This window comes from Cyprinodon tularosa, unplaced genomic scaffold (assembly GCF_016077235.1).
Source record: "Cyprinodon tularosa strain WSP-4 unplaced genomic scaffold, ASM1607723v1 ctg1146, whole genome shotgun sequence".
Taxonomy (NCBI): Eukaryota; Metazoa; Chordata; class Actinopteri; order Cyprinodontiformes; family Cyprinodontidae; genus Cyprinodon; species Cyprinodon tularosa.
Window position 1 is genome coordinate 12,786 of NW_024037944.1, and position 26,604 is coordinate 39,389.

The following is a 26,604-nucleotide window of genomic DNA, read 5'->3' on the forward strand; positions in this document are numbered from 1 at the left end:
ACTTTGTATTTTAAAATTCATTCTTTGAAGGTCAAAATTAAGAAATTAAAGGGGTCATGAGACGCCCGTCCTCACGAGGGAGCCACTGGCTCCCTGCCCGCATCCGCCGGGGTTCCCGAAACGCCCCAGAGCTAAGGCTCGGTTCTGCTGACCAAAGTCCCGGACATCTGGTCGTCTGGTCACCCTACCAAAACAGTTGACAAACATTTGACCCCTTTCTGACTCCAATTTGATGTTTCAGTGAGTGAGTGCTTGTTGCTATGATGCGTCTTTTCTCAGCAGCTTGGTGGATGTCTGGGGGACAGTGATTGGCCTCCATGTTCTGAATGCTGGCGTACCATAAAGAATAAATGATGAACAGTTTAGTTTGTGCCTTCAAGTCGTTGCCCATAGGAAGACGTTACTGGATATAACCTAACGGAATATCTTCAGAACGGCTACTAATGGCACTAAACTCAGATGGGTGAGTAGAACATGATGGAATAAATGTAAAAAAAAAAAACGGTGTTCCCCTTTAAGGACCAGCACCAAATACCCTATAGAATCATTCTATGATCCCTTTAAATCTCATCATAAAGACCATCTACCAGTTTTCTACTTTCCAGGAATCATCTTCCATAAATCTTTTTGTCATAAAATAAAATCCCAATAAAATAAAAGCAGGTTTGTGATTTAAAAATAAAAATCAAGTTGAGCTTTCTTCTTTTTTTCTTTTCTTAGCAGATTATATTCTTTAAGTCCCACCGGCGCGGCCCACCATGTCAGCGCGTGTTGCTGAGTGGATGACGCGCTCTGCGTCATCCATAACAAGCTTCACTTGGTCCCATTTATTCTCCCATTCAGGCTTTAAGCTTCACATTTCCAGTTAAACACCGTTTGGACTGTTTTTATACCAAGAATCTGCCCAACAGAGACAGAAAGGAAAAACAAAGACATCCTCCTTCTCTTTTCCCAGCAGCTTTACGCGCGACAGGAGCATGAACTTTTCTACAGGATAACTTGATCCCCATCATTTCTAATATCTGCCCCGGAAATGGCCAAACCTCTAGATCACATTAAGAGACCCATGAATGCGTTCATGGTTTGGTCCAGAGGGCAGAGGAGGAAGATGGCCCGGGAGAACCCCAAGATGCACAACTCGGAGATCTCCAAGAGGCTGGGCGCGGAGTGGAAGAGGCTCAGTGACTCCCAGAAGCGGCCGTTCATCGACGAGGCGAAGCGGCTGCGGGTTCAGCACATGAAGGAGCATCCGGACTACAAGTACAGACCCCGGCGCAAAGCCAGAGCGCCGCTCAGCAGGGACCGCTTTGTTTTCCCGTCTTTGCTCGGGGACGCAGCGGTTCCTCTGGACTCTTTCCTGGTGTCCGCAGATAAAGCCAGAACCCTGCTCGCCTCCTCCTCCTGCTCCTCCTCCTCCCCGTCTCCTTTCTCCCTCTGTGAGCCCTTTAACGCCGGAGTCGCCCAGCGGATCTCCGAGATGCCGCCGCCTGTGGCCGCAGGCGCGCTGCCCTACGGAGCGCACGGCTTCGGATACCAGAGCGCAGCGTTCGGGGGGCTGGCGTGCCCCGGACAGCGCGCGTCCCCGCCCAGCCCAGGGTACGTGGTTCCCTGCAGCTGCAGCGCGTGGTCCGGAGCATCCCTGCACCCTCAGGTGGCCTACATCCTCTTCCCAGGAGGGATCAGCAATAAAGGCGCATAAACTCCTCCAATGAAAACAAAACAGACTGAAGAGAGCAGATCTGTCAGAAAAGTTCAAACAACTTTTAGAGGAAGAAAAAACAACTGCAGAAAAACTGCTTTACTTTGCATAAGGAAAAGTATTTTAATCCACAAAGAAATAATAATCTGATCACCTTCAAATGTTACTTTGGAACAAAGATATTTTAAATGGGGGGATTCTATGGAGTAAAAAGGGTTTAAAATGTTTGTAAACTTATAAATCTTAGTTGAAACTGAAAAAATAAAAGTTGAAACAGAAAAATATAAGTTGATATTGAATATCACATTTTTTCCCTTATAACCTGAGAAACTAAAGAAGCCAACATAAATTAATAATTCTTCTCTGCAGCTTGAAAAAAACTCACAATTCAGCCCCACTGTGATTGACAGCTGTCAATCGCGTTTCCCCGCCCACTCCTGTCAGATTGGGTCAAAATCTGAAGGCGAAAAATCGGAATTGAAAGTGTAAACAAAAAAAAAGATAAGTATATATATATATATATATATATATATATATATATATATATATATATATATATATATATATATATATATATATATATATATATATATATATACTAAAACTGCAATAAAGAAAAGAAATAAAGAAAAAGTGTAATTAAAATACAGAACTGAATATAGATTCAGTTCTGATTTTATGTTTGCCTTTTATAGTTTCTCACATTATGAGGTAAAAGTTTGACATTAGATATAAACTATTTTCAGTTTCAACTAATATTTAGAAGTTTACAAACATTTTGACCCTTTTCTGACTCCATAAAGTTCTAATTCTCCCTCTTAAACCTAAACTTGCTTTGTAATTTATTAATGTCTCCTTTTTTAATGAATAAATAAAACAAACTCTGTGAATTTAAATCATATTTGTATTTTTGGATCTGTGTTGATAAAAGGGAATTGACTCCTTCCATCAGTAACCAGCAATCAGTTTATCAAATGTTTATCAAATCTTTCCATATTTTACCTCCTTACATCTTTGTTTGTCTTGGGAGGGATTTTAAGTAGTGAAAAACTATAAAGATTAAGGAAAATTATATGTTATTTGTATCATTTATACTAATAAAAATGAATTTGTATTCAGTATGGGGGGAATTTTATTTCATTATTGCTAGAAGCAAAAACACATTCTTTAAATTAAAATTTGAAAAACATGTAAGTAATAAAGAAAACTTTGGTGAGAATTTTAATTTAAACAAAGGTTTTAAACTTTGCACTTTTCTCAGATTTTATCATTAACTTTTTTAAATATTTAACTTTTTTTGAATATTTCTTTAAAAGAAATTACAGATTAAATTTTTAAAATAAAAAAAAAACTTTATTTTCTTTTCAAATCTTTTTTTCAGATTGATCTTTTCCAAATGCATTTCACAGTATCTTCACTTCCTTTAAACAAACGCTCGCTCTTAATGCGAACATTCACCAGTATTTATGTTTTTGCTAACGTTCGCGCAGACCAGTAGAAATGCGTCTTCGCTCCTCCCTCCAGAGGAAAGCCATACCCAGAACTTTAGGGAATGTGATCCGAAAAAAAAAAAATCTATTGGAAAACTAAAATCTGTAAAACAAACAAAAAATATAACTTGAAAATAAAAACGTCTAAAAACATCAAATTTTAAAGATTTTTTATTGTGCAAAAATCTTAATATAAAAATAAATTAGGAAAAAAAATGCGAAAACTCGAAGTTACTGTAATTGTAGTTTTTCAAAATGTAATTTCGTAATTACATTTTTTTTATTCAAATTTTGTTTACCAAATGAGTTCATTGCTTGCAAAAATAATGGAGCAAATTTCACTACATATGTTTATGAATAATTGAATAATGTCAATTCATTCTTCTGATAAATCCAACTGGGTTACAAAATAACCCAGACTACGTAATCTGTAGAGCATATTATGTTCAGGGCAGTAAATCTTTAGGTCACCGATGGTGAAATAAAAGAAAATCAGCTGCTTGTTTTCTCGTTCTCTAAGATTCATTCTGTCTGGATCTTTTAATCAACCTCAGTTCTGAAAAGAAGTGCATTTCACAGATCTATAGAACTATGGTGGCACCAGCTGGTTCTGCTGTGAGGGGTGAGAGTGGGCTCCCAGCTCCTTCTTAGTTTTTAATAATGAGTAAAAACAGGAGCTGTGTTGGTTTCACAGGTGGAAAGTGACAACGATTCCTCACACTTTGGCCTCTGGGATTTATCCTCACTGCTACCTTATGCACTTACCTCTATACTGGTATCCCTGGTAACACGCTGTACTAAAAGATAACTTCTCTCACCTCTTAATGCAGATGCATCATGGACACATGTAGAACAATTCAAGCTTTAACTGTATCTAAGAAAGAAAGCGGATGCAATATTAAAAACATTGTCCTCATGCCGGTGCTTTGTAGAAGTCCATTATGTTAAAAAGTGCTTGTCTTCTATAATATTTCACAGGGTTGGAGCATAGAGAGAAACTTGCAATATAACGAATGACCACCAGGTGTCAGCAGATTACCCAAAACACAGCTACCCAAACAAGCACATTTGTGACGCATCAGAGCAAATAAAGCACACCGTTTAGAAGAAGTTGAAGATATTATTTTTATTTTTGCATAATTATCTGGCCATGCAGCTCATAAAGCAGTTCCTCTTCAAAGCAGAACCACACAGATTTCCATCAGAGCTCACATCCCACTGCTGGTTTACTGCGAGCTCGTCACTGACGTGCGCTTCCGCTAAGCTGGCTGCTCCCCTGCTGCTGCTCACAATGTCAAGCATCATAAAAATAATCATTTTACAGGAAAAAACAACAATAACAGACGGACGTTTTTATCCAAACCCTGACGGCATCTTTGCAAAACATGTGGAAATCGACTGGTTTAGGTTTTTTTTTTGTAAAGAATCTATGTGAGACAAACTGATCATATTCAGATACAAAAACAGTCATACAGGCCAATGATTTAACAAACAGCCATCAAGCCCAGGTTTTATACAAACAGCTAAACAAAGACAATCTGTTGAAACAAAGGCCACATTTTACTCACTGCTCTGATTCGTCGCTGTAATCTGATGGAACGTTAGCTTCTAAATTAAAAAAAAAAAGGATTTTTTTTTTTTATTAAATCTGTGTGCGTCTCTATATTCGGTCCAACTTCTCGCTCAGAAACTCTTCAACGCTGTCTGTGTTCCACTTGGTGATGCTGAGCTCCTCAGCCATGTTCCCGTTATCGTCCAGGAGCTTCAGGATAGGATCGGAGCCTCTGACGTACTGCCGATCCAAACGGGAGAGAAGGAAAAAATGTTTTTAGGAAAATAAGCAGGAATCTGGCAGAGAGGCTCAAGATTTAAAATAACAAGCAGAATCCATTAGGAAGGGGATTTATGGTCCATTACTGCAAAAAGCAAAGATGATGTTTGTGTAGCTGAGAGCAATTTAGCATTTTTTTTTGTCAGATTTTGTTTCTTTCAGATTTTTCATACATTTTTTATTTTAATTTTTTTTCCCCCAATCTTGTTTAAAATTAACTTTTAACACATTTCCAAACAGATTGTTTTAAAATTCAAGTTTTTTTCTGATTGTATTTTACAGTGAAAAGAAGGTGATTTGTAGAAAATCTAGTAAAGAAAATGAAATTTTTAAAACTTAATCTGAAAAATAAAAACTTGGAAAACATAAAAGAATCAATAATATAAATAAAGAATATTTTGAAATAAAATCAGAAAAATATGGAAGCCCGTTTCCGCCACTCTGTAAAAAAAAAAAATGATATAGTAACATATTTTAATTCAATATAATGAGATAGTATCTCATTATATTGAGATTATTATAATTTTTTATTTTATTTTATAATTTGTATTTTTTTACAGAGTGGCGGAAACAGGCTTCCATAAAAAAAAGCAAAGTTGCACTTAAAACATTTTGCAAATCTGGATTTTCCCCCCCCCCCATTTACTCAACGTCTTTGCTGCAACAATAATGAAGGGAAAAGTTAGTAGATAATTAATCGGCTACCTTGATCTGAAGACCTTTGAACATCTTCGGCTTCTCGCTCCTCACAAAAGCTGAGCAGGAACAGAAGAACAGGTGAGTTCATGGAAAAAGCTGAAGGAACAAACATCCCTCCTAACCCCCAGATTCCACATCCTCCGTCTCCACTCACGCATGTCATGCGGATTACCGTAATTTTTGGACTATTAGCCGCACCTGAATATAAGCTGCAGAAGCTAAATTGCATGATTTGTACGTATACAAGCCGCAGCGGACTATAAACCGCAGGGTTTTTATGTTTAATGTCCGTCTTTCTGGCTGTCGTTCTGTCTCGTACCACTCGCGGTAGAAGACTGCTTCCGGAGGACTTCCGCATTCCCCCGCGCGCGGCTACCGTACTTGTGTGTTGAAGCAAATGTCAACATGGTGGACAGTAAAATCCATAGATTTAGGTATTACGCTAGTGTCTGTAAGCTTTTAAAGTCCATAGATAAGCTGCATTGTTATAAAAGCCGCAAGGTCGAAAAATGGGGAAAAAGTCGCGGCTTATAGTCCGAAAATTACGGTTCTTGTTAGTCATGTTAACCAATGAGAGCTGTTCCACATCCTCCGCACGTCACCGTCCACATACGACGTCTCCGTCCTTCGTCGTCAAAATACGGAGCTGAGCTAATTTTCGCACCGGTCCAGCCGGGTCAAGATCCACGATCGCACCAAATAGGAAAAAGAACGTCGACAAGATCCAGTTTGTCAAATTAAAATATAATAACGACGGGTTGGTAACTTCAAATTAGAGCATAATTCTTATACAGGTGCTGGTCATAAAATTAGAATATCATGAAAAAGTAGATTGATTTCAGTAATTCCATTTAAAAAGTGAAACTTGTATATTATATTCATACATTACATACAAACTCATATATTTCAGATGTTTATTTTGTTTAATTTTGATGATTACAAATGACAACAAATGAAAATCTCAAATTCATCATATCAGAAAATTAGAATATTACTGAAGACCAATAAAAACAAAGGATTTATAGAAATGTTGGCCAACTGAAAAGTATGAACATGAAAAGTATGAGCATGTACAGCACTCAGTATTTAGTTGGGCCTCCTTTGGCCTGTATTACTGCAGCAATGCGGCGTGGCATGGAGTCGATCAGTCTGTGGCACTGCTCAGGTGTTATGATAGCCCAGGTTGCTCTAATAGTGGCTTTTAGCTCTTCTGAATTGTTGGGTCTGGTGTATTGCATCTTCTTCTTCACAATACCCCATAGATTTTCTATGGGGTTAAGGTCAGGAGAGTTTGCTGGCCAATTAAGAACAGGGATACCATGGTCCTTCAACCAGGTACTGGTAGCTTTGGCACTGTGTGCAGGTGCCAAGTCCTGTTGGAAAATGAAATCTGCATCTCCAAAAAGTTGGTCAGCTGCAGGAAGCATGAAGTGCTCTAAAACTTCCTGGTATGTGGCTGCGTTGACCCTGGACCTCAGAAAACACAATGGACCAACACCAGCAGATGACATGGCACCCCAAACCATCACTGACTGTGGAAACTTTACACTGGACTTCAAGCAACGTGGATGAAGTGCCTCTCTTCTTTTCCTCCAGACTCTGGGACCTTGATTTCCAAAGGAAATGCAAAATTTACTTTCATCAGAGAACATGACTTTGGACCACTCACCAGCAGTCCAGTCCTGTTTCTCTTTAGCCCAGGCAAGACGCTTCTGACGCTGTCTGTGGTTCAAGAGTGGCTTGACACAAGGAATGCGACAGCAGAAACCCATGTCTTTCATACGTCTGTGTGTGGTGGTTCTTGAAGCACTCACTCCAGCTGCAGTCCACTCTTTGTGAATCTCCCCCACATTTTTGAAGGGGTTTTGTTTCACAATCCTCTCCAGGGTGCGGTTATCTCTCTTGCTTGTACACTTTTTTCGACCACATCTTTTCCTTCCCTTCGCCTCTCTATTAATGTGCTTGGACACTGAGCTCTGTGAACAGCCAGCCTCTTTAGCGATGACCTTTTGTGTCTTGCCCTCCTTGTGCAAGGTGTCGATGGTCGTCTTTTGGACAACTGTCAAGTCAGCAGTCTTCCCCATGATTGTGTAGCCTATAGAACTAGACTGAAAGACCATTTAAAGGCTTTTGCAGGTGGTTTGAGTTAATTAGCTGATTAGAGTGTGGCACCAGGGGCCATCAATTTTGAACCTTTTCACAATATTCTAATTTTCTGATATGATGAATTTGAGATTTTCATTTGTTGTCATTTGTAATCATCAAAATTAAACAAAATAAACATCTGAAATATATGAGTTTGTATGTAATGTATGAATATAATATACAAGTTTCACTTTTTAAATGGAATTACTGAAATCAATCTACTTTTTCATGATATTCTAATTTTATGACCAGCACCTGTATATTCCTCAAAAAGGCAGTTTAATTAAATGATTGGATGCAAACTATTGGTGCTTCAACAGACCAGGAAGCAGGTTTCTCCATCTAAATATTTATTTTATACCGAGAGGCTTAAAAGTTCAAATCCAGTCAAAACTTTCGAGAGCAAATCTCACAACTCCAAAACCCCCGGGGCCGATCGCGGTTCCACTACGGTGGGACTGGCTGCCTGCGGGCTCGTCCCCGCGGTTCCTGGGGGCGTCGGCTTTGCGGTGGATGGGGTTTTCTTGGGGGCCGTCTCTCCTCTTCCCTTAGTGGGGGTCGGATTTTCCTGGGTTGGCCCCTTCTGGACACCTTTGCTCTCTGGGCATCTGGGGCTTTGGGTCCCCGGCGCTCTGGGGGGGGCGCGTCTTTGGTTCTTCACAACCAACTATTGAGCATTTTTCCTTTTGGATAAACTTTACATCCACAAGTTCACTCTCACAATCAACTACAGGTGCTTAGAGATTCACTTCCACACAGAAAGCCCATATTCTGATCTTCAGCTCCCACAGTATACATGTCAGATTAAATAATACTACTTATACTTCAGCGATAGTATCTAGGTGTTACTTTATTGTATGTCTCGTAGCATGTCCGTTGGTTGTTCTGTTCTTTTTCCACCTCTTTGCAGGTGATGACTGAAGATGTTTTATCATCATCTCCTCTTTCTTTCTCCTTTTTCCTGTTTTTCCTTTCCCGTTCTACCTACATTGCAGTGTCCATATAATCTGTAAAACTCCCTGCATGAATTATAATAAAGCTATTTTTATGCATAAATCAAGTGGAACACTATGGCGATAGCCGTACTGCTCCACTGATGAAAGTAAAATCTGTTGGGCTCTTTTTGGCCTCAAGGAGATTATTCTTATTGCCACATTTCCAGACAGGACACTGAAAAAAAATAATCTCACAACTTCTTATTTTAGGCACGGATGAAGAGACGTTGAGTTTGGAAGTAGAGAACAAACATAGTTCATACAAACCATGTATGATCCTAGTTAATCCCCGTTACAAAAATCCACAATGAAAAGAAACTGCACTAATGCTGGATTTAATACGTCATTAAATTAAGCATTGATTTCCGCATGTTTTGCTCCTACAAGTTTAATAATAATAATAATAATAATAATATAGCGCATGCTGTCTTTTCGGGGTCCAGGGAAGTCGGAGCGGAGCAGGACGGGAGGAACAGCGGAGGCGGTCTGAAAAGGAGCGGAGGATGTGAGACTTCAGTCTAACGGGGTCACCGTCTGTTTTTGTCAATCATTTTTCCTGCCACCTGAAAAAAAAATTCCAAAAGGAATCCTTCAGAACTCACCCTGGACTTGAGGGAACCTCCCCAATTTTCATCCACACACCTCCAGGATGGCTCCAGCGTAGAGCTGCAACAAGAGACAGAAAAGGCAAACAATGGAGTCAGGATAGACTGGAACCAAGACAGCCCTGGCCAACGAATCAAACGCACCCTTTAAACCGGATGTTTAAACCGTTAAGACTGCTGGGCAAGACAGAGGGGGCAGCAAATCTACACTCAGCAGCTGATAAAGAGACTCCAACATCTTTAAGATCAGTTTAAGATCAGAACAAAAAGCAAGAGTTCAGGTTCACTGGGTCTGTAATGTAAACAGGCCTGAAACGGTTAATCCTGATTAACTCGGATGCATTTCTATTGGTCTGCTGGATGCTAGCAAACACCTTTATTGGTCAAGTATGGGGCTACTTGTTTCTGAGCTCAAAGTGAAGAGAACGCAACTAAACTAAAGCTAAAAAATACAATTAGAAAATATAAAAAAGATGTTAATTTAAATTAAAATAATGAGAAAGAAGAAATAAATCTGAGAAAACAGCAAAGAATCATTTGTAGGAGTTAAGAGATTATCTCCTATTCACCATTTTTCTCCTTTGCTAATCTTCTCTCAGGTATGAACATATTTTCCGAGCGCTTCAAGTAGGAGTCCAGGACAATCAGTCAGCTGTTATCTAACTCTAGCGTTTCAATGAATGTCTCCATTTGTTATTTTAAAGCAATCGTCCGTTTTATTAGGCTGCATCATTAAATATTATGCAGTTCTGCAATCCTAAATTACATTTTTTAATTCACTGATGACAGAACTATGGGTCGCTGGTATCCAGGGACGCTGGTATCATTTGCCATGTCGGTGGAGGAAAGTCAGTGACTCGATATTCTCGTTCCTACTAATAATATCAGGTTAATCCGCTAGCTTAGAACGCAGATTTGAAATGCAGGCTGATATATTTCGACGTTTGTTTTCTGGCTAATATCGGACCGATTTTCAGTATCAATAGATCCCGACATTCCAGTTATCGTTCTCCGAGTAAAATCCCTTCATAATGCATTTTCTAATATGCCAACAAACAAACTAATGAATAAGAGTATTTACGATTCATGCCGATATAGTATCAGTTCAGTATCGGTACCGGTCAGTTCTCAACGTTACAATATCAGTATTGAATCGGAAATAAAAAGACCGTATCGGGATAGTTGTTTAATTCTTACTCCGTCATTCAATTTGTTTGTATTTTCTCAAATTCACAACCATATCTTTGAGCTTTATCTATATCTAAAGAACCAAGAAAAAACGTGACATACTGATAATGCGATTTTTTCTAACATGGGTCGACTTGCTAACAATCAGCATTGTGCTCCCTTCCCATTGGCTAATAAAGCTGGAAGCTGCGTGGCGTCTGTCCACCTGCCGCTGCGTGTCTGTGACATCATCACTCTAGATTAGCGTTGATGATATCACCAGTGCGACAGAAATCAGGGAAGTAAAAAATGGAGAGCAACATGTAAGGAAGCCAGGTTTGTAGTCAGTACGCTGTACGATTTTTTTGCACTTTTCGGGTCAATTCTCCAGTCGTGCGAGAATTTTTCCAACTGGTCCGACTTTCAGCCTGATCATACGTCGTGTAGTATACAGGGGGTAACGAGGGGCGATCAGCCTCTAACGACCACCCCCCCATCAGGAATCCTAAGGTCCGAGAAAATGGAACAAGTTTGTAATTCAGTCGGCCGTCATAAGGTGGGCGTGGACAAATCGCCGAGTGCGCTAACAAGGATTCTTCTTCTTCTTCTCAGCTGTAAACCCAGCAGCATGGCGGGGGGGCAATGAGTGAAATGGAGTTCTTTCTGTCAAACTGTCAGACCGTAGTAGCCACGTTAGCTCAGCCATGTCTTTGTCCAAATACGTCGTATACTTTCAGCACTAAATTGCCCAAATATCCAAGGCAGCGCGTTTCACTCTAGTGAGCTTCATGTTCCTCTGCTACTGGTTTGGCTTCCAGATAGACGAGTCCCAGTAGCGCCATCTCACTGCGGAGCTGAGTCCCACCTGGTTTTTAGACGTACAGTGTAAGCAGGTAGATCGCATAAGAGCGTCGGGTCGCACAGCGTGAGAACAAACATTGGGAGGTATGAACTTTTAAATCCTGCGGTTTGGTCGTACAGTTTGGGCTGTAGCTGCGAGCAACGATTGAAACAATCGTACAGTGGACGCCCGGCGTTTTTGTTTCTCTCTATTATCCGTCTGAATCCCTTCCACCAGAGCTGCTCCATGTTTATCTGCTTGTTAGATCAGAAGCGACTGGCGCGGGGTGTTGACGTCCGTACGTTGCGTTCAATGGTATCACGTAATTAAACGGGTCAACCCGGCTCTAGTATTTCCACAGCATGCCGATCAGACCCGAGGAGATTTTAATGCGGGTCGTCTGACTCGGGTAGAAAGGCATCACTGAGCTGTTCCCACTGCCAATAAAAGCAGGTTGCACCGGTTTAAACTGGTTTTTCAGGCAGTGGGAAAGGGGTATAGGTGAGATGGAAAGTACGATGAAGGGACTGCAGAAAGGTCTGGAGATTACAAACTTTCCAACGGTAGGAGAAGTAAGAGAGCTACGACAAGAAAATTAAAACATTGTTTTGATTAAGTACTTTTTTAAAGTTTAATTTCTGAAATACATTTTTTTTCCTTCCTTCTTCCAAATTTCAATTTAGAAAAGGACAAAAGAAATTGTGCAAAATTCCCTCCATAGAAATCTAATCGGAGGAGCTGTTCAGCTTAGCATGAGGAAAGCCGACGCTTTTTCCTGCTCGAGTTAAATTAAATCAAATGAGCAGATTTCAGATCAGATACTTTTAACTACGGTTAAGATTATCAGGAAAGTATCATGAAATAATGAGCAAACGCTGGTTAGGCTGAATGATGACAGAACATTTGAAGAAATCCTGGAACTATTTCCTCTCCTGCAATATCGGGATAAGGACAGTTCACCAGACTGGATGATCTGCAAAGTGCTTTGAGATGACGTGTTGTGAATTGGTAGCCTGGTGAGACCATCCTGATCTCGCGAGCTTTCAAGGTTTCACTCGCAGATCAGTCTGGAGACTCTCTGTTGAAGAAAATTTGGAGCCGTTCACCAAACGAACGTCCAATCAGCGTTGGCTTTGAGGCGGGTTGAGGTGTGACGCAACGAGAAGCGCGACAGTTCAGTCTAAAGAACATGGCGGCTTCAGCCGATGAAACTAGCGTTAGCGTGGCTATCGAGCAAGTTTTATGGGAATTACAGAGTATTTCTTCACTGAAAGAAGAGCAAAACACTGCTCTGGAGGCTTTTCTCAGAGGAAAAGATGTTTTTGCTCTTCTCCCGACTGGTTTCGGCAAGAGTTTGATCTATCAATTGGCTCCTCTTCGTCGTCGCTCTGTTAGTACGTCATATGCTTCGTTGATCTGATTGGTTTATTTGGCCCGTCTATCACCACCATAGGCCAATCAGCTAACCAGTATTTTCGCCCCTTCCCAAAATTACTTCAACAGAAGGTTTCCAGATGGATATGCGGAGCAAATCCATCTGGAGGAGTCAGGTTAGTGAATTAGTGCTATAGAAATAAACTGAATTGCAAAGTAAGGACAAGTGATTATTTCTGTCTTTTGCGGTCGTTTCTGCTAACATCGAGGGTATTTGTATTATATGCCAAGTATTTATGAAACTGATTGATTGGATAGGCGCTGACCTTATTTTTTTTCCCGGTTTTGTTTGTGGTTTTTGTTCAGTGGAGGGTTGGTGAAGGTTATACAGAAATATGTTCTAAAAATCATTAAAACTTTATTAACAAAAAAAGAAAAAAAAGATTAGCAGGAAACTGCTTCTCTAAGCAACAGTTTTAATTCATATTGTGAGGAGGAGGAGGAGTAATCTTGGCTGTAAGCATCTTAGTTATCATCAAGAGGTGTAATGAGGTGTTCACTTCTGAGAAGGTGCTGTTGCTAGGATACCACACATCCACTCCAGGGGATTTGATGAAAGGAAAGGAAGAAAAAAAGGAAAAACAAAGGAATATGCCCCCCCCCGATATGCCTTGTTTATCCATGGAAGGGTGATTTAACCATAGGTGGCTTATGATCCGCTTCGTCATCCTGGAGTGTTAGAAAGACAGAGGGAGCAGATCTGAAGCCAGTGTCAACAAACCCACTGACAGGGGGTGGGGCGACGAACTCAGCTGCTTTAAGCAGCAGGGAACTGCAGAAAAATGCAACTATCAATAAAGATGGCGTCCTCACATTTCCTTCCATTTAAATTGTGTTTCACAAATCATATTTTCTTCACCTCTTCAGCTCAATCCTGACTTTGAATCTCATGAAAACAGCAGATTTTATTCTGAAGATTTTTTATTTGTTTTATTCGTTTGGCTTCTTTGTTAGCCTGCAATGCCCCATACCTGTCTATGTCTCTGAAAGGGGGGTCGTTAGAGGGAATTGTTGGCCTGGATGAATAGGTGAGGTCTTCTGTTCACCTGTAAAGGGAACAGAAGCCCCCCCTATTCAGCCCCCCGCCAAATATGAAATGTCTTAAAATTTAGAAACAAAGTCCAGAGGATTGTTTTTTTTTTTACTTTTTTGGAAGGAATTAGGTTGCTTAATGTCACTAAAGTCTCCCTTCGCCTTCAACCAGAACTGTTGTTTCTTTCATTCCCTTTTAGGAACGTGTTCTTTGCTTTCGATGCCACTGTGTTCTAGAACGTACCTTGCGTGTCTCCATCTGAGCCTCCTGCTGGCAGCACTGCCGGCAGATGGGCTGGAGCTTGGTCAGGCTGAACTCCCCCAGCAGGTCGCAGGAGCTGCACAGGAGGTTGCTGGAGAATCCCAGCTCCCTGCAAGCCTCAGACGACAGCTCGGCTCCGTACGCCGACAGCTGCAGGAGAGGAAGCAGACGCCGTTTAGAGGAAAGCAGGGGATGGAAGTCTATACTCTGATCTAATATATAAAACAGTCTATATTAGGAGGACAGCATGACAGCAACACAAAAAAAATACATAAATTTACCGGCTTCACTGCAAAAACCCTAAAATAAATTTCTTAAATTATATTTTCTGTAGCGTTTTAGCTTTCAGTCTTTAAAAGTCAGTACATTCAGGTTGGAGAAAGTTTCTGCTCAGATCTGATGGGGTTCCCCGCCAGGAAGAGGTCTGGGCTTTGACTAGACCACTGTAACACCTCAATCAGTCGTGTTTTTACACCAATTATGAATTATTTTAGTTTTCTTCTGCTCTGAATCTGCCGGTATCCGCCTTTCTATCCAAACATCATCAGAATTTTCAACCAACTTTTACAATGTTGGGAAAAAAGGACAATTTGACAGGTTTTCATCCATTGGAAGGAGTATGGAGTGAACTTTGTTCCATTATTGTCCCATTATTGTTGCGAGCAAAAAACACCATTTTGTAAATGGAAATTTGAAAAAAAAAAAAAAAAAAAAATGGAGAAAAAAAAACAAAACATTCATTTATATCCTGATTATTACGAAATCATATCCGCTCACAATAAATGATCAAATTTGTCACATATTCTGTCAGAGTATATTTCAATCATAATCAGGAGAAAGGTAAAATGAATGATAAAGATGATAATGTTTGTAAGCCTGGTTTAGATTCTTCATCTTCAGGGTGGATTTAGAGAGAGTTGGGGAGTGGTGGCCTAGTGGTTAGGGGGGAGGTCTTCAGCAGGGGCTCCCGACCCCTAGGGGGTCCACAGAGGTACTGCATGGGGGTCGCCAAAGTTTTGGTTGATTACTTTTTTTAATATTCCCTCCTGCAATTTTTTTTCCACTAATTGAAATGTCTCTAAATCCACATTAACATGAATCCAACAGACTGTAGTAAACAGATAAATGGAGGCAGAAGATGTCTTTCAGTCATCAATGCTCACATTCAGAGACACACAGGAGCTCTTTCAAGCTGGGCACCGTTTCATTCACAACACCTGTCCCATCAACCAGGAACCAGAAATACTTTAATAATCCCAGGGAGGGATTACTTTAGTTACATTACTCCATCTGTAATAGAGTGACTATAGGACCAGTTTTTTAGAACACTATTTTATACAATATATATAATTAGAGGGCCCCCGCTCCATCTAACCATCAGTTTGGGGTCCTTGGCCTGGAAAACCTTGAAGAGCCCTGGGTTAGGGCTTAAAATCCAGAGGTTGTGAGTTCAAAACCCACTTCCACAGTCTGCCACTCTGGGTCTCTGAGCAAAGACCCGTAACCCCACACCGCCCCCTATGCGCCGCACGATGGCAGCCCACTGCTGCCCAAGGGGAGTGGTTAAATGCAAGGTGAATGTCCCCAATCTGAGATCAATAAAGTTTAATTTTTAATTCACTTTCAGCTGTTTTTATTTTGACATCCCATAAAATCATAAAACCTGGAGGCTGATTAACCCTCCTGCTGATGTCATCCACACCACCTGTAAGAGTAATTATTTTAAAATCTAATTCAGGATCAGCCTGGACCAGCAAGGTACAGATTGAGCGGAAACAACAAAACCGGAAGTCTAAATTCAGTGACGTAGTCTCTCGCAAACCTCGTTAGAAATCTATAAATGAATTTTTCAGCTGGTTTCTGGTAACAACATCATCCGGATTTACTTCAAACCAATCGGTTCAATGATTGCCGGTGTCTCGCGGCGGTGCAGAGGAAGAGCCACGTCACGCAGCGGCTCCAGGAACAACAGGATGCGGTTTGCTGATCGGATCCCCGGAGCCGGGATAAGCTCCCCACCCGCCCCCGGACTGTTACAGACCCCACTCTGCGTGGGTATCGCCCACTCTCTCTGCGTTAATAAACTCACCGTCTGGAGCAGCGACAGCAGCCAAAGCAGGTAAACCTCTCCCGACATTTTGTTCCCTGCTTTATGAGCGAAACTGCTACAGCGGTCCTTTATCGGTTTGCTCAAGGTAAGCTACATTGGCCTGTCTTATATCGAGTATTAATAGTAGATTTATCTCGCAATTTTATTGACTGTTACTCAAACATCAGTATCATAACTTGTAAAAAATCCGTTTTTATTTTTTCTTATTTACAAGAACAAAAATAAAAAACATAATATGTATGTATTTTAGTCTGGCGTTAGCTAAGGCCAACTAAAAATTATCTTCTTTGTCTTTACGGATTTCCAGGGTTTTGAATGAAGGGCGACCCCTGCTGTCTGGTCGGGGTAAATGAAATGAAACCGTCCAATCCGGATTGAATAGGCAGTAAAAGTGGACGAATAGAAAGCCTGTGCTGGCTGCTGGACTGATTCTACATCCAATGGTCTGGGTGGCAAACAGTGGATGTGTCCGCGGTGCGGTGGGAGCCACACTAGGTGGGACAGGGGACACTGGTACCAGTCTGGTTCCGATCCGCTTTCTGCTGAAACCAGCGGGGCTCTGTGGCGGTTTACAACCCGCAGCGATGAATTAAATCTGGGGATCTGCCTCTGGAGGTGACTGGAGGATATCCACAGCGAGTACCAGAGGGCCATGCTCTCAGCCCCTGATTAAACCCCCGCAGCCTGTTTCGGTCTTTTCTCTCCTTCGGAGGATGGAGTGACCGAACCCCCCCTTCCTGGATGATTTGATGGGGCTGCTCAGAGTCATGATGCCGCCCAAGTTGCAGCTGCTGGCGCTGCTCGCCTTCGCAGTGGCCATGTTCTTCCTGGAGAACCAGATCCAGAAGCTGGAGGAGTCCCGGGGAAAGCTCGGTAAGTGGAGGCGACCATGACAGCGCGAGCGCGGCGCGAGGAGGAGGGAGCGCGCGCGGGGATGATGCGGGCGAGTTGGTTGTTCATGCGGGTCTGTTAGGGATGTACGGAAGAGGATTAGGGCCATTTAAAAATAAAAAAAGGTAACTGATTTTGAATTTTATTTTAGTTTAATATGAGAAAAAGGTCAGAATTTTGACTTAATTTTCAGAGTTCTGCCTTTCTTTCTTTTTTTTTTTTTCAAAATTTTGAATTTAATCTCAGAACTCTGACTTTTTTTCTTAAAATAAAATAAATAATAAATTCAGATTTCTGAGAAAAAGGCAGAATTCTGAGATTAAAGGCAGAATACTGACTTTATTCTCAGAGTTCTGCCCTTTTTTTTTCAGAAATCTGAATTTAAATCTCAGAATTCAGATTTTTTTCTCTCAGAAACCTGAATTAATTATTTATTTTATTCTGAGAAAAAAGTCAGAATTCTGACTTTAATCTCAGAATTCGGACTTTTTTTCTTAGAATAAAATTAATGATAAATTCAGATTTCTGAGAAAAAGGCAGAATACTGACTTTATTCTCAGAGTTCTGCCCTTTTTTTTCAGAAATGTGAATTTAAATCTCAGAATTCAGATTTTTTTTTCTCAGAAACCTGAATTAATTATTTTATTCTGAGAAAAAAGTCAGAATTCTGACTTTTTTTTTCTTTCCAAAATTCTGAATATAATCTCAGAACTCTGACTTTTTTTCTTAGAATAAAATTAATGATAAATTCAGGTTTCTGAGAAAAAGTCAGAATCCTGAGATTAAAGTCAGAATTCTGACTTTAATCTCAAAATTCTGACTTTATTCTCAGAATAAAATAAATAATAAATTCAGATTTCTGAGAAAAAGGCAGAATACTGACTTTATTCTCAGAGTTCTGCCCTTTTTTTTCAGAAATCTGAATTTAAATCTCAGAATTCAGATTTTTTTTTCTCAGAAACCTGAATTAATTATTTTATTCTGAGAAAAAAGTCAGAATTCTGACTTTTTTTTCTTTCCAAAATTCTGAATATAATCTCAGAACTCTGACTTTTTTTCTTAGAATAAAATTAATGATAAATTCAGGTTTCTGAGAAAAAGTCAGAATCCTGAGATTAAAGTCAGAATTCTGACTTTAATCTCAGAATTCTGACTTTATTCTCAGAATAAAATAAATAATAAATTCAGATTTCTGAGAAAAAGGCAGAATACTGACTTTATTCTCAGAGTTCTGCCCTTTTTTTTTCAGAAATCTGAATTTAAATCTCAGAATTCAGATTTTTTTTTCTCAGAAACCTGAATTAATTATTTTATTCTGAGAAAAAAGTCAGAATTCTGACTTTTTTTTCTTTCCAAAATTCTGAATATAATCTCAGAACTCTGACTTTTTTTCTTAGAATAAAATTAATGATAAATTCAGGTTTCTGAGAAAAAGTCAGAATCCTGAGATTAAAGTCAGAATTCTGACTTTAATCTCAGAATTCTGACTTTATTCTCAGAATAAAATAAATAATAAATTCAGATTTCTGAGAAAAAGGCAGAATACTGACTTTATTCTCAGAGTTCTGCCCTTTTTTTTTTCAGAAATCTGAATTTAAATCTCAGAATTCAGATTTTTTTTTCTCAGAAACCTGAATTAATTATTTTATTCTGAGAAAAAAGTCAGAATTCTGACTTTTTTTTTTCTTTCCAAAATTCTGAATATAATCTCAGAACTCTGACTTTTTTTCTTAGAATAAAATTAATGATAAATTCAGGTTTCTGAGAAAAAGTCAGAATTCTGAGATTAAAGTCAGAATTCTGACTTTAATCTCAAAATTCTGACTTTATTCTCAGAATAAAATAAATAATAAATTCAGATTTCTGAGAAAAAGGCAGAATACTGACTTTATTCTCAGAGTTCTGCCCTTTTTTTTTTCAGAAATCTGAATTTAAATCTCAGAATTCAGATTTTTTTTTTCTCAGAAACCTGAATTAATTATTTTATTCTGAGAAAAAAGTCAGAATTCTGACTTTTTTTTTCTTTCCAAAATTCTGAATATAATCTCAGAACTCTGACTTTTTTTCTTAGAATAAAATTAATGATAAATTCAGGTTTCTGAGAAAAAGTCAGAATTCTGAGATTAAAGTCAGAATTCTGACTTTAATCTCAAAATTCTGACTTTATTCTCAGAATTCTGACTTTATTCTCAGAATAAAATAAATAATAAATTCAGATTTCTGAGAAAAAGGCAGAATACTGACTTTATTCTCAGAGTTCTGCCCTTTTTTTCAGAAATCTGAATTTAAATCTCAGAATTCAGATTTTTTTTTCTCAGAAACCTGAATTAATTATTTTATTCTGAGAAAAAAGTCAGAATTCTGACTTTTTTTTTCTTTCCAAAATTCTGAATATAATCTCAGAACTCTGACTTTTTTTCTTAGAATAAAATTAATGATAAATTCAGGTTTCTGAGAAAAAGTCAGAATTCTGAGATTAAAGTCAGAATTCTGACTTTAATCTCAAAATTCTGACTTTATTCTCAGAATTCTGACTTTTTTTTCTCAGAATAAAATAAATAATAAATTCAGATTTCTGAGAAAAGGCAGAATTCTGACTTTATTCTCAGAGTTCTGACCTTTTTTTTTTTTTTTCCAGAAATCAGAATTTAAATCTCAGAATTCTGATTTTTTTTCAGAAACCTGAACTAATTATTTATTTTATTCGGAGAAAAAAGTCAGACTTCTGACTTTAATCTCAGAATTCTGACTTAAGGGATTTAGGCGACTTTTTTCGTCCCTGAGGATCCCTGGTGATGCTATTTCATTAATGGAAGAGAAGAAGGAGATTAAAACCAGAGAGCTGGTTTCTAAAACAGACATGGCTATGGCTGGATGCTAACATACTTGCTAGCTGTCAGAATTCTGTCTGTTTTCTCACATTCAATCCTCTTCCATAGTGACAGGAGGCGGTTCCCTTTGGGCGCTGCATTTAATCTCTGTGGAAAGAGAGTCAGAGGGAATAAAAAGCATATTTCACACTTTCTCCTTGACAGGGTCCAGTTTGAGATATGAAAAATCACCTCAGGGAAAAAAAAGCACATATAAACATGAGACAGATGATATCAGAGGAGTCTAACGTTGGAGGCTTTGGAGGCACGTGGGTCTATCTGCTGTTTGAGCATCAGTTGTGTGTCAGTTTGTCCATGAATGCTGTCCAGAGGCCATCGTCTTTGATAAGATGGAAGATTATCAACAGTTCTGAACGCATCCATAGGTGTCCTCGGGTGGGGGGGCAGTTCTGGGCCCTTATAACATCCAGGGGAGTTTTGATAGGGGGGGGGGGGGGGGGGGGGGGGGGGGGGGGGGCGAAAACCAAAACACACTTTGGTTTTGAGGCCGAACTGCACAGAATGTTTTTGTCAGCCTTGGAAGGCAATAATGTTCACTAAGAAATCACCTGCATTTATGGGGACGCAGCAAATCCTCCCCCGCCCCCGTTTACCAATGCCCCCCCCTGATTAAAGAGGTGGCCGGCGCTGCCCTCTGAAATCTCATTTCCACCTCCCACTGGGGCTCAGTCCCAGTAAAGATCTGGGACGCTGCAGGATTAACTCTGCAGTGAGGAGATTGAGGAGCAGAAGACCAGAGCAGCTGAGGTTTCCTGGGGTGGGGGTCCAGTCCGGCACAGAGTAGAGGCATTTTTGTACAAGTTCTGGCAGAAGAAGCACAGGTGTGATTAGTGACAGCTGGATGCATTCCATCTGATTTAGGGGATGCAGCCTGGGCGTCTGACTCCTAAGGTTTACGAGAACAAGGCCTTTTAGATCAGAACACAGCTAAACATCTCTGATTTCAACAGAATTTAACAGAATAGTGAGCAGCTAAAATAAAGCTACTGTTTTAATTTTCTAATTACTTTTATTCCTATATATTATTAATTTTATCTCTTTAATGGTATAGAGGAGGATCTTTTACTTCCGGGTGGATCATCTCAATCAGTGGTCCTCCTAACTGTCAATCATTCTGGTGATATGTTTACGTAAGGCCGTCCTATGTGCTAGCCCTGTTAGCTAGCTTTTTCTGCGCATTTTCAGGCGTATATCTGTGGTGAGCTACGGTTTCAGACAGTTATTGAAGCTCACCTTTCTCACCGCGGTTCTTTGAAAATGGCCGAAGATCGAAAGAGAAAAAGTGTCTACGAAGAATAACAACTAACGAATAATAGCAAAGATGGCGCAGGAACCGTGCAGTGGGCCAACAGCGATCATCTGTCTGAACGGTCAGTTAACTTGAGCTGAACAGTTGAGCTATAACGGAGGTCTTCAACAGGGGGTCTGCGACCCCTAGGGGGTCCACAGAGGTACTGCATGGGGGTCGCCAAACTTTAGGTTGATTAGACTTTTTTTTTTTATATCCCCCCTGCATTTTTTTCACTAATTCAAATGTCTTTAAATCCACATTAACATGAATCCAACAGACTGTAGTAAACAGATAAATGGAGGCAGAAGATGTCTTTCAGTCATCAATGCTCACATTCAGAGACACACAGGAGCTCTTTCAAGCTGGGCACCGTTTCATTCACAACACCTGTCCCATCAACCAGGAACCAGAAATACTTTAATAATCCCAGGGAGGGATTACTTTAGTTACATTACTCCATCTGTAATAGAGGGACTATAGGACCAGTTTGATATCTATATATTCAGGGGGTCCCCGCTCCATCAGTTTGGGGTCCTTGGCCTGGGAAACATTGAAGACCCCTGAGCTATGAGAACAGCAACTTTTAAACACAGCGTGCACGAGGAGAAATGGAATCGTGCACGCTCTCGAACGCATTTAATAGGCGTTCCCTCTCGGGAGCGGGTACAGGGTTGTACCTGTGCATTTTTTTTTTAAGTGGAGAGGGCGGCTCTCGCAAAAATCCTCCACCTTAACACTCCCCTAAAAAGTCTGTTCCTAATCTTAGTCTATACCAAATCTTAAAGGGATCACATGTGACACGGTTTAAGACCACAATGTTTAGATTTAACCAATTGATTTTTATATGCATAGCTAGGGTTGTCAAAAGTATCGAAACTCAAAAAAGTATCGATACTGAAATGTTGTATCCGGATACAATACTCGTTTTTAAAAGTATCGATACAGTGCTAACACCAGTGGCACCTAAGCAGTCATTCATCTAAAGTGCAGAATAGAGGAAAATGCACTTTCTGAACACTGTGTGATTGAATAATTCTACGCACTTTTCAGATTCACACTTTTTTTTTGTAACAGGTGCAGCTGCTGAGAATTATTTTTGTTTCTTAACCGGTTTGGCTAGCGTCATTGTTATGTGTGCAAAGCATAGCCAAGAAAGGAACACTTAATTTTAATTTTATAAGTTTTTTATCAAGCTTGCTTAATTTTTGTGCACAGCATACAACCTCAAAATATTGTTCTTATTGTTTATTGTATTTATTTATTGTATTTTATTTATGAATGAAAATATTTCTGTAGAATTTTGGAGTCTTTGTTTTTATCCTTGTGGTATCGAAAATGGAATCGAGTATCGGATATTTTCCTTAGTATCTATATCGAGTTGAAAAGTTTAGTATCGTGACAACCCTATGCATAACAGATACATATATAGATATATATATATACAGACACATAAATGTGTACATATATATATATATATATATATATATATATATATATATATATATATATATATTTCTGACGCGATCTGTCCACAGAGTTTTTGGGAAGGGACTCTGTACACAGCCCTGTGGACCACCAGTGTTCATGTAAAAGCTGGTATGTAGAGGATGTTTCTGATCCTTTACAGGTCCTCATCATAGATTGATCACTAGGTTAGGTGAACTAACCAAAGGTACTGTTTTACAGTCTGGCTGCCTGGTTGCACATTTCTTCTGTTAACTTTGGTCTGAATCAGTTGATGAAGTTATAACTTGTTACTTTTTGCTCTTGGATTTCTTTGGAGATGGAGAAAAACTGTGAGAACCAAAGACCTTTGACAAAAAAACCACTGACTGTTCAGATGTACGTCGGTTAAAAAATAGGCTGAAAGATTTAACGTGAATCTTTTGATTAAAACAACATTTCTAAATATCTTGCAGATTTTTGCACAGTGGAGATTTGAATCATTGCCTCTGTAGCTCAGATTGGAGGAAACATGTGCAGACAGACACTAACACTGCCACCAACACTCATCTTCTGCATCCTCCCTCTTCAGCCACACATGCACCAGGTGGAGAAACAGTCTGGAATGCTCTCCACTTCTGCTCGAGCTGCACCTGTTGCCTTTGTCATTGCTTTCACAATTATGAGATAATTGCTGAAATGACTTTAGCGGACCGGCGGATGAATCCGTTTGCCTTTCAAGTGTCTGCAAAAGGTCGTCAGAAGCACAAAGAAATCCTCAGCGGGACGCTAACACCTATGATGCTTCCCTTGGCTGGCTGTTCTTTGGAGCAACTGAGGGATCTATTTATATTTGCTGCTCTCCCACACAGTTGTTTTTCCTGTGCCAGCTTAGAGTGAAATGAGGCTGCAGAGAGCTGCTCAGGGTTATGAGATCCGTGCGAGTTCATATGAAAACCAGCTGAGCTTGGCTGCAGGAGGCGACACCAGGCAGACGAACTTGGACTGATATGAAGATGTCAGAGAGTCTGAGAGACGAGAAAAACTGAGAGAGGGGGGGAGCTGTAAGCAGTGTTTGTTATGTTGAATCATGGTGGTTTCATCATCGGGTTGGGACCCCATGGTGCATCTGACGACTGATTTAGTCTGAAGTACTTTGCAAAGGAGAATGGCTCCATATTTCAGTTGATGTGCAGGTTGAGGAATAGCCTAAACACAGCTGTTTCCTGTTTATATTTATGTGAAATGTGGCGTTTGGCCATCGAATGGAAGTAAGACGTGTTTATAAGCTGATAAATTGGAAAAAGGAGTGTGGCTATTTCTTTCTCTCCTATCCTGGCTTCTCTTCATTGGCTTCCTGTTAAATCCAGAATAGAATTTAAAATCCTCCTTCTCACATATAAAGCCTTAAATGGCCAAGCTCCATCTTATATCAGAGATCTGATTGTTCCTTATGTTCCTAACAGAGCACTTCGATCTCAATCTGCAGGTTTACTAGTGGTTCCTAGAATTTCTAAAAGGAGAATGGGAGGCAGATCTTTTAGTTATCAGGCTCCTCTCCTGTGGAACCAACTACCAGTTTTAGTCCGTGAGGCAGACACCCTGTCTACTTTTAAGGCTAGGCTTAAAACTTTCCTTTTTGATAAAGCTTCTAGTTAGAGTGGCTCAGGTTATCCTGATCTATCTCTATAGTTCTGCTGCTATAGGCTTAGACTGCTGGAGGACATAGGGACCCCTTTTTCATCATTCTGCTTCATTCTATCTCTAATCTCCCACTCTGCAGAATCTGTTAGTTCAATCTCTAACGTTCTGCTCTCTCTGCTTTTTCTCATAGTAGCTTCATCTGGTCTGTTCCTGTTTGGCTGTGACTCCATCCTGGAGAGAAATATCAGCTGTGCTGCTGCCATCAACACCTTTGTTTCTAGATGCTGGAGCTTGGCCTGTTTTTCAGTGTAGTCCTGTTTCTCTGACTGTATCTGTGACTGAGCCTGGTTCTGCTGGAGGTTTCTTCCTGTTCAAAGGGAGTTTTTCCTCTCCACTGTCGCTACAAGCATTCTTAGTGTGAGGGATTGCTGAAGAGTCAATGAGTCGATGCAATCAGCTGGTTTTCCTTAGATAGAAAACTTTGAATCAATCTGACTGGATGATCTGGTGAACTGGAAACTGTCTTGATATGATGCGTGTTGTGAATTGGCGCTATAGAAATAAACTGAACTGAATTATTATTATTACACCTCTACCACTGGCTGAAAAACCCATTTAAACCGGAACAATCTGGTTTTACTAGCTGTGGGAACAGCTCACTGACTCATGGTAAAACCACTCAGCAAGCAACCCGCGTTAAAATCTCCTTGGTTCTCCTGGTTCGGCATGCAGAGCCGGATCGACCCCCTAATTTACGTGGTACCATTGAACGCAACGTACGGACGTCAACATATCGCCCAGTCGCTTCTGATCTAACAAGCAGAAATTACTCGGTTTCCATTCGATAAACATTCGAGGGATTCAGACGGATAATAGAGAGAAAAAATAAAGCGCACTGACTACGCCCTGGCTTCCTTACATGTTGCTCTCCATTGTTTACGTCCCTGATTTCTGTCACACTTGTGACATCATAAATGCTAACATAGCATGATGATGTCACTAGACATCATTGGAGTTTACATTCTAAGAGAAAAACTGTGATCTTGAACAACCTTCCCCTACGTTTAAAAGTCTACTTAAAACTTAGCATCCCAGCTAATTAAAGCTAACATCAAGCATTTTTATTAATTATGTATAAATATTTTAAATCACTGTGGAGGAGTTTGGACCTATCCTATGCAGAATTATTTATTTTTTGAGACTCAATCTGCAAAAAATACCCAGAAAGATTTCTGGGTTGAATTTTAAAAAAAAGAAAAAAATAAATCTTTTGCAGATGATGAAGGTTTTTTCCTGAAACCAAAGCAGTAACATGGATTAGGTCGGCCATTTAAAACACGCTCACCCTTATTGCTGAAAATGAATCTGAGAGCCCCCCCTCCCCCCCGTCATCCGCCACAAGAATCTGTCGACTTGGCGAGAAAGCCCTGTGATGGATGACCGGGGCGAGCAGACGTCTGTATGGGAGCTGGGAATTGTGCTGCACAGCCAAAATAGTTGTGACAAGAGGCGCTGACGGCCGCGCTGCCCGCTCCCATTAGCAGGTACGCCGGCTGCAGCTCCATCTGTGCAGCGCTGAGAGGCAGAGCGTGGATCATTAGACGGGACAGGTGGGGTCCCAAACCAAGATTATAAAACCACTAATCATTTCCACACCATTATAAAGCGCTAAGGAGAGAAAATTGTTCCAGTTGTGCTGAAAGCAAAGAACACAATTCAAGAAAAGTCATTTAAAAAAAAAAAGAATATGCATTTAAAAAAATGGAAAAAGGTTATTTTCAGGGACCAAGCAGTAAAATATAAAGAAAACAGGCGTTTAGTTCAAAAATACTTCTTTTTATCCCCAAAACATGAAAAATGATCAACGAATCTAAAATAAGAACAAGCAGGAAAATAAAACATGTGGATTTAACAAACTAGCAGTGATGGAAGAAGTACTCAGTAGTACTTGAGTGAAAGTATTAATACTTGTAATTAAATCTTACTCTACTACAAGTAAGTATTCTAAAGCACATGCATTTAAAAGTACTGAAGTATTCAAAAATACAAAATTTTTTTTCTAAAATCAGCAAATTTCTGTCGAATTTTCAGAGTGATTTTAAAGAACCTGTAACTTTCAGAAACTGCCTGATGT

The 26,604-nt window shown here is 39.9% G+C and overlaps 3 protein-coding genes across 3 annotated transcripts in view; 2 read left to right on the forward strand and 1 right to left on the reverse strand.

Annotated features, from left to right (window-relative positions):
• The first annotated feature begins 855 nt into the window (after positions 1–855).
• Positions 856–2,204, forward strand: LOC119796297 (transcription factor Sox-14-like). The gene has a single exon (XM_038304793.1). The coding sequence runs from the start codon at positions 1,034–1,036 to the stop codon at positions 1,697–1,699; it is 666 nt and encodes a 221-aa protein (XP_038160721.1). The 5' UTR covers positions 856–1,033; the 3' UTR covers positions 1,700–2,204.
• A 2,085-nt stretch (positions 2,205–4,289) lies between these two features.
• Positions 4,290–16,439, reverse strand: selenof (selenoprotein F). The gene is made up of 5 exons (XM_038304815.1): positions 16,290–16,439; positions 14,183–14,350; positions 9,462–9,525; positions 5,726–5,775; positions 4,290–4,981 (listed from the first exon to the last, which is right to left on the reverse strand). The coding sequence occupies exons 1-5, from the start codon at positions 16,335–16,337 to the stop codon at positions 4,850–4,852; spliced, it is 462 nt and encodes a 153-aa protein (XP_038160743.1). The 5' UTR covers positions 16,338–16,439; the 3' UTR covers positions 4,290–4,849.
• Positions 16,440–16,656: 217 nt separating this feature from the next.
• The window catches only part of hs2st1a (heparan sulfate 2-O-sulfotransferase 1a), a 55,702-nt gene continuing 45,754 nt past the window's right edge, over positions 16,657–26,604 (forward strand). The window contains exons 1-2 of the mRNA XM_038304804.1: positions 16,657–16,925; positions 17,023–17,183. Of these exons, the coding sequence (XP_038160732.1) occupies positions 17,060–17,183 (124 nt within the window). The 5' untranslated portion in view covers positions 16,657–16,925; positions 17,023–17,059. The remainder of the gene's footprint in view (positions 16,926–17,022; positions 17,184–26,604) is intronic.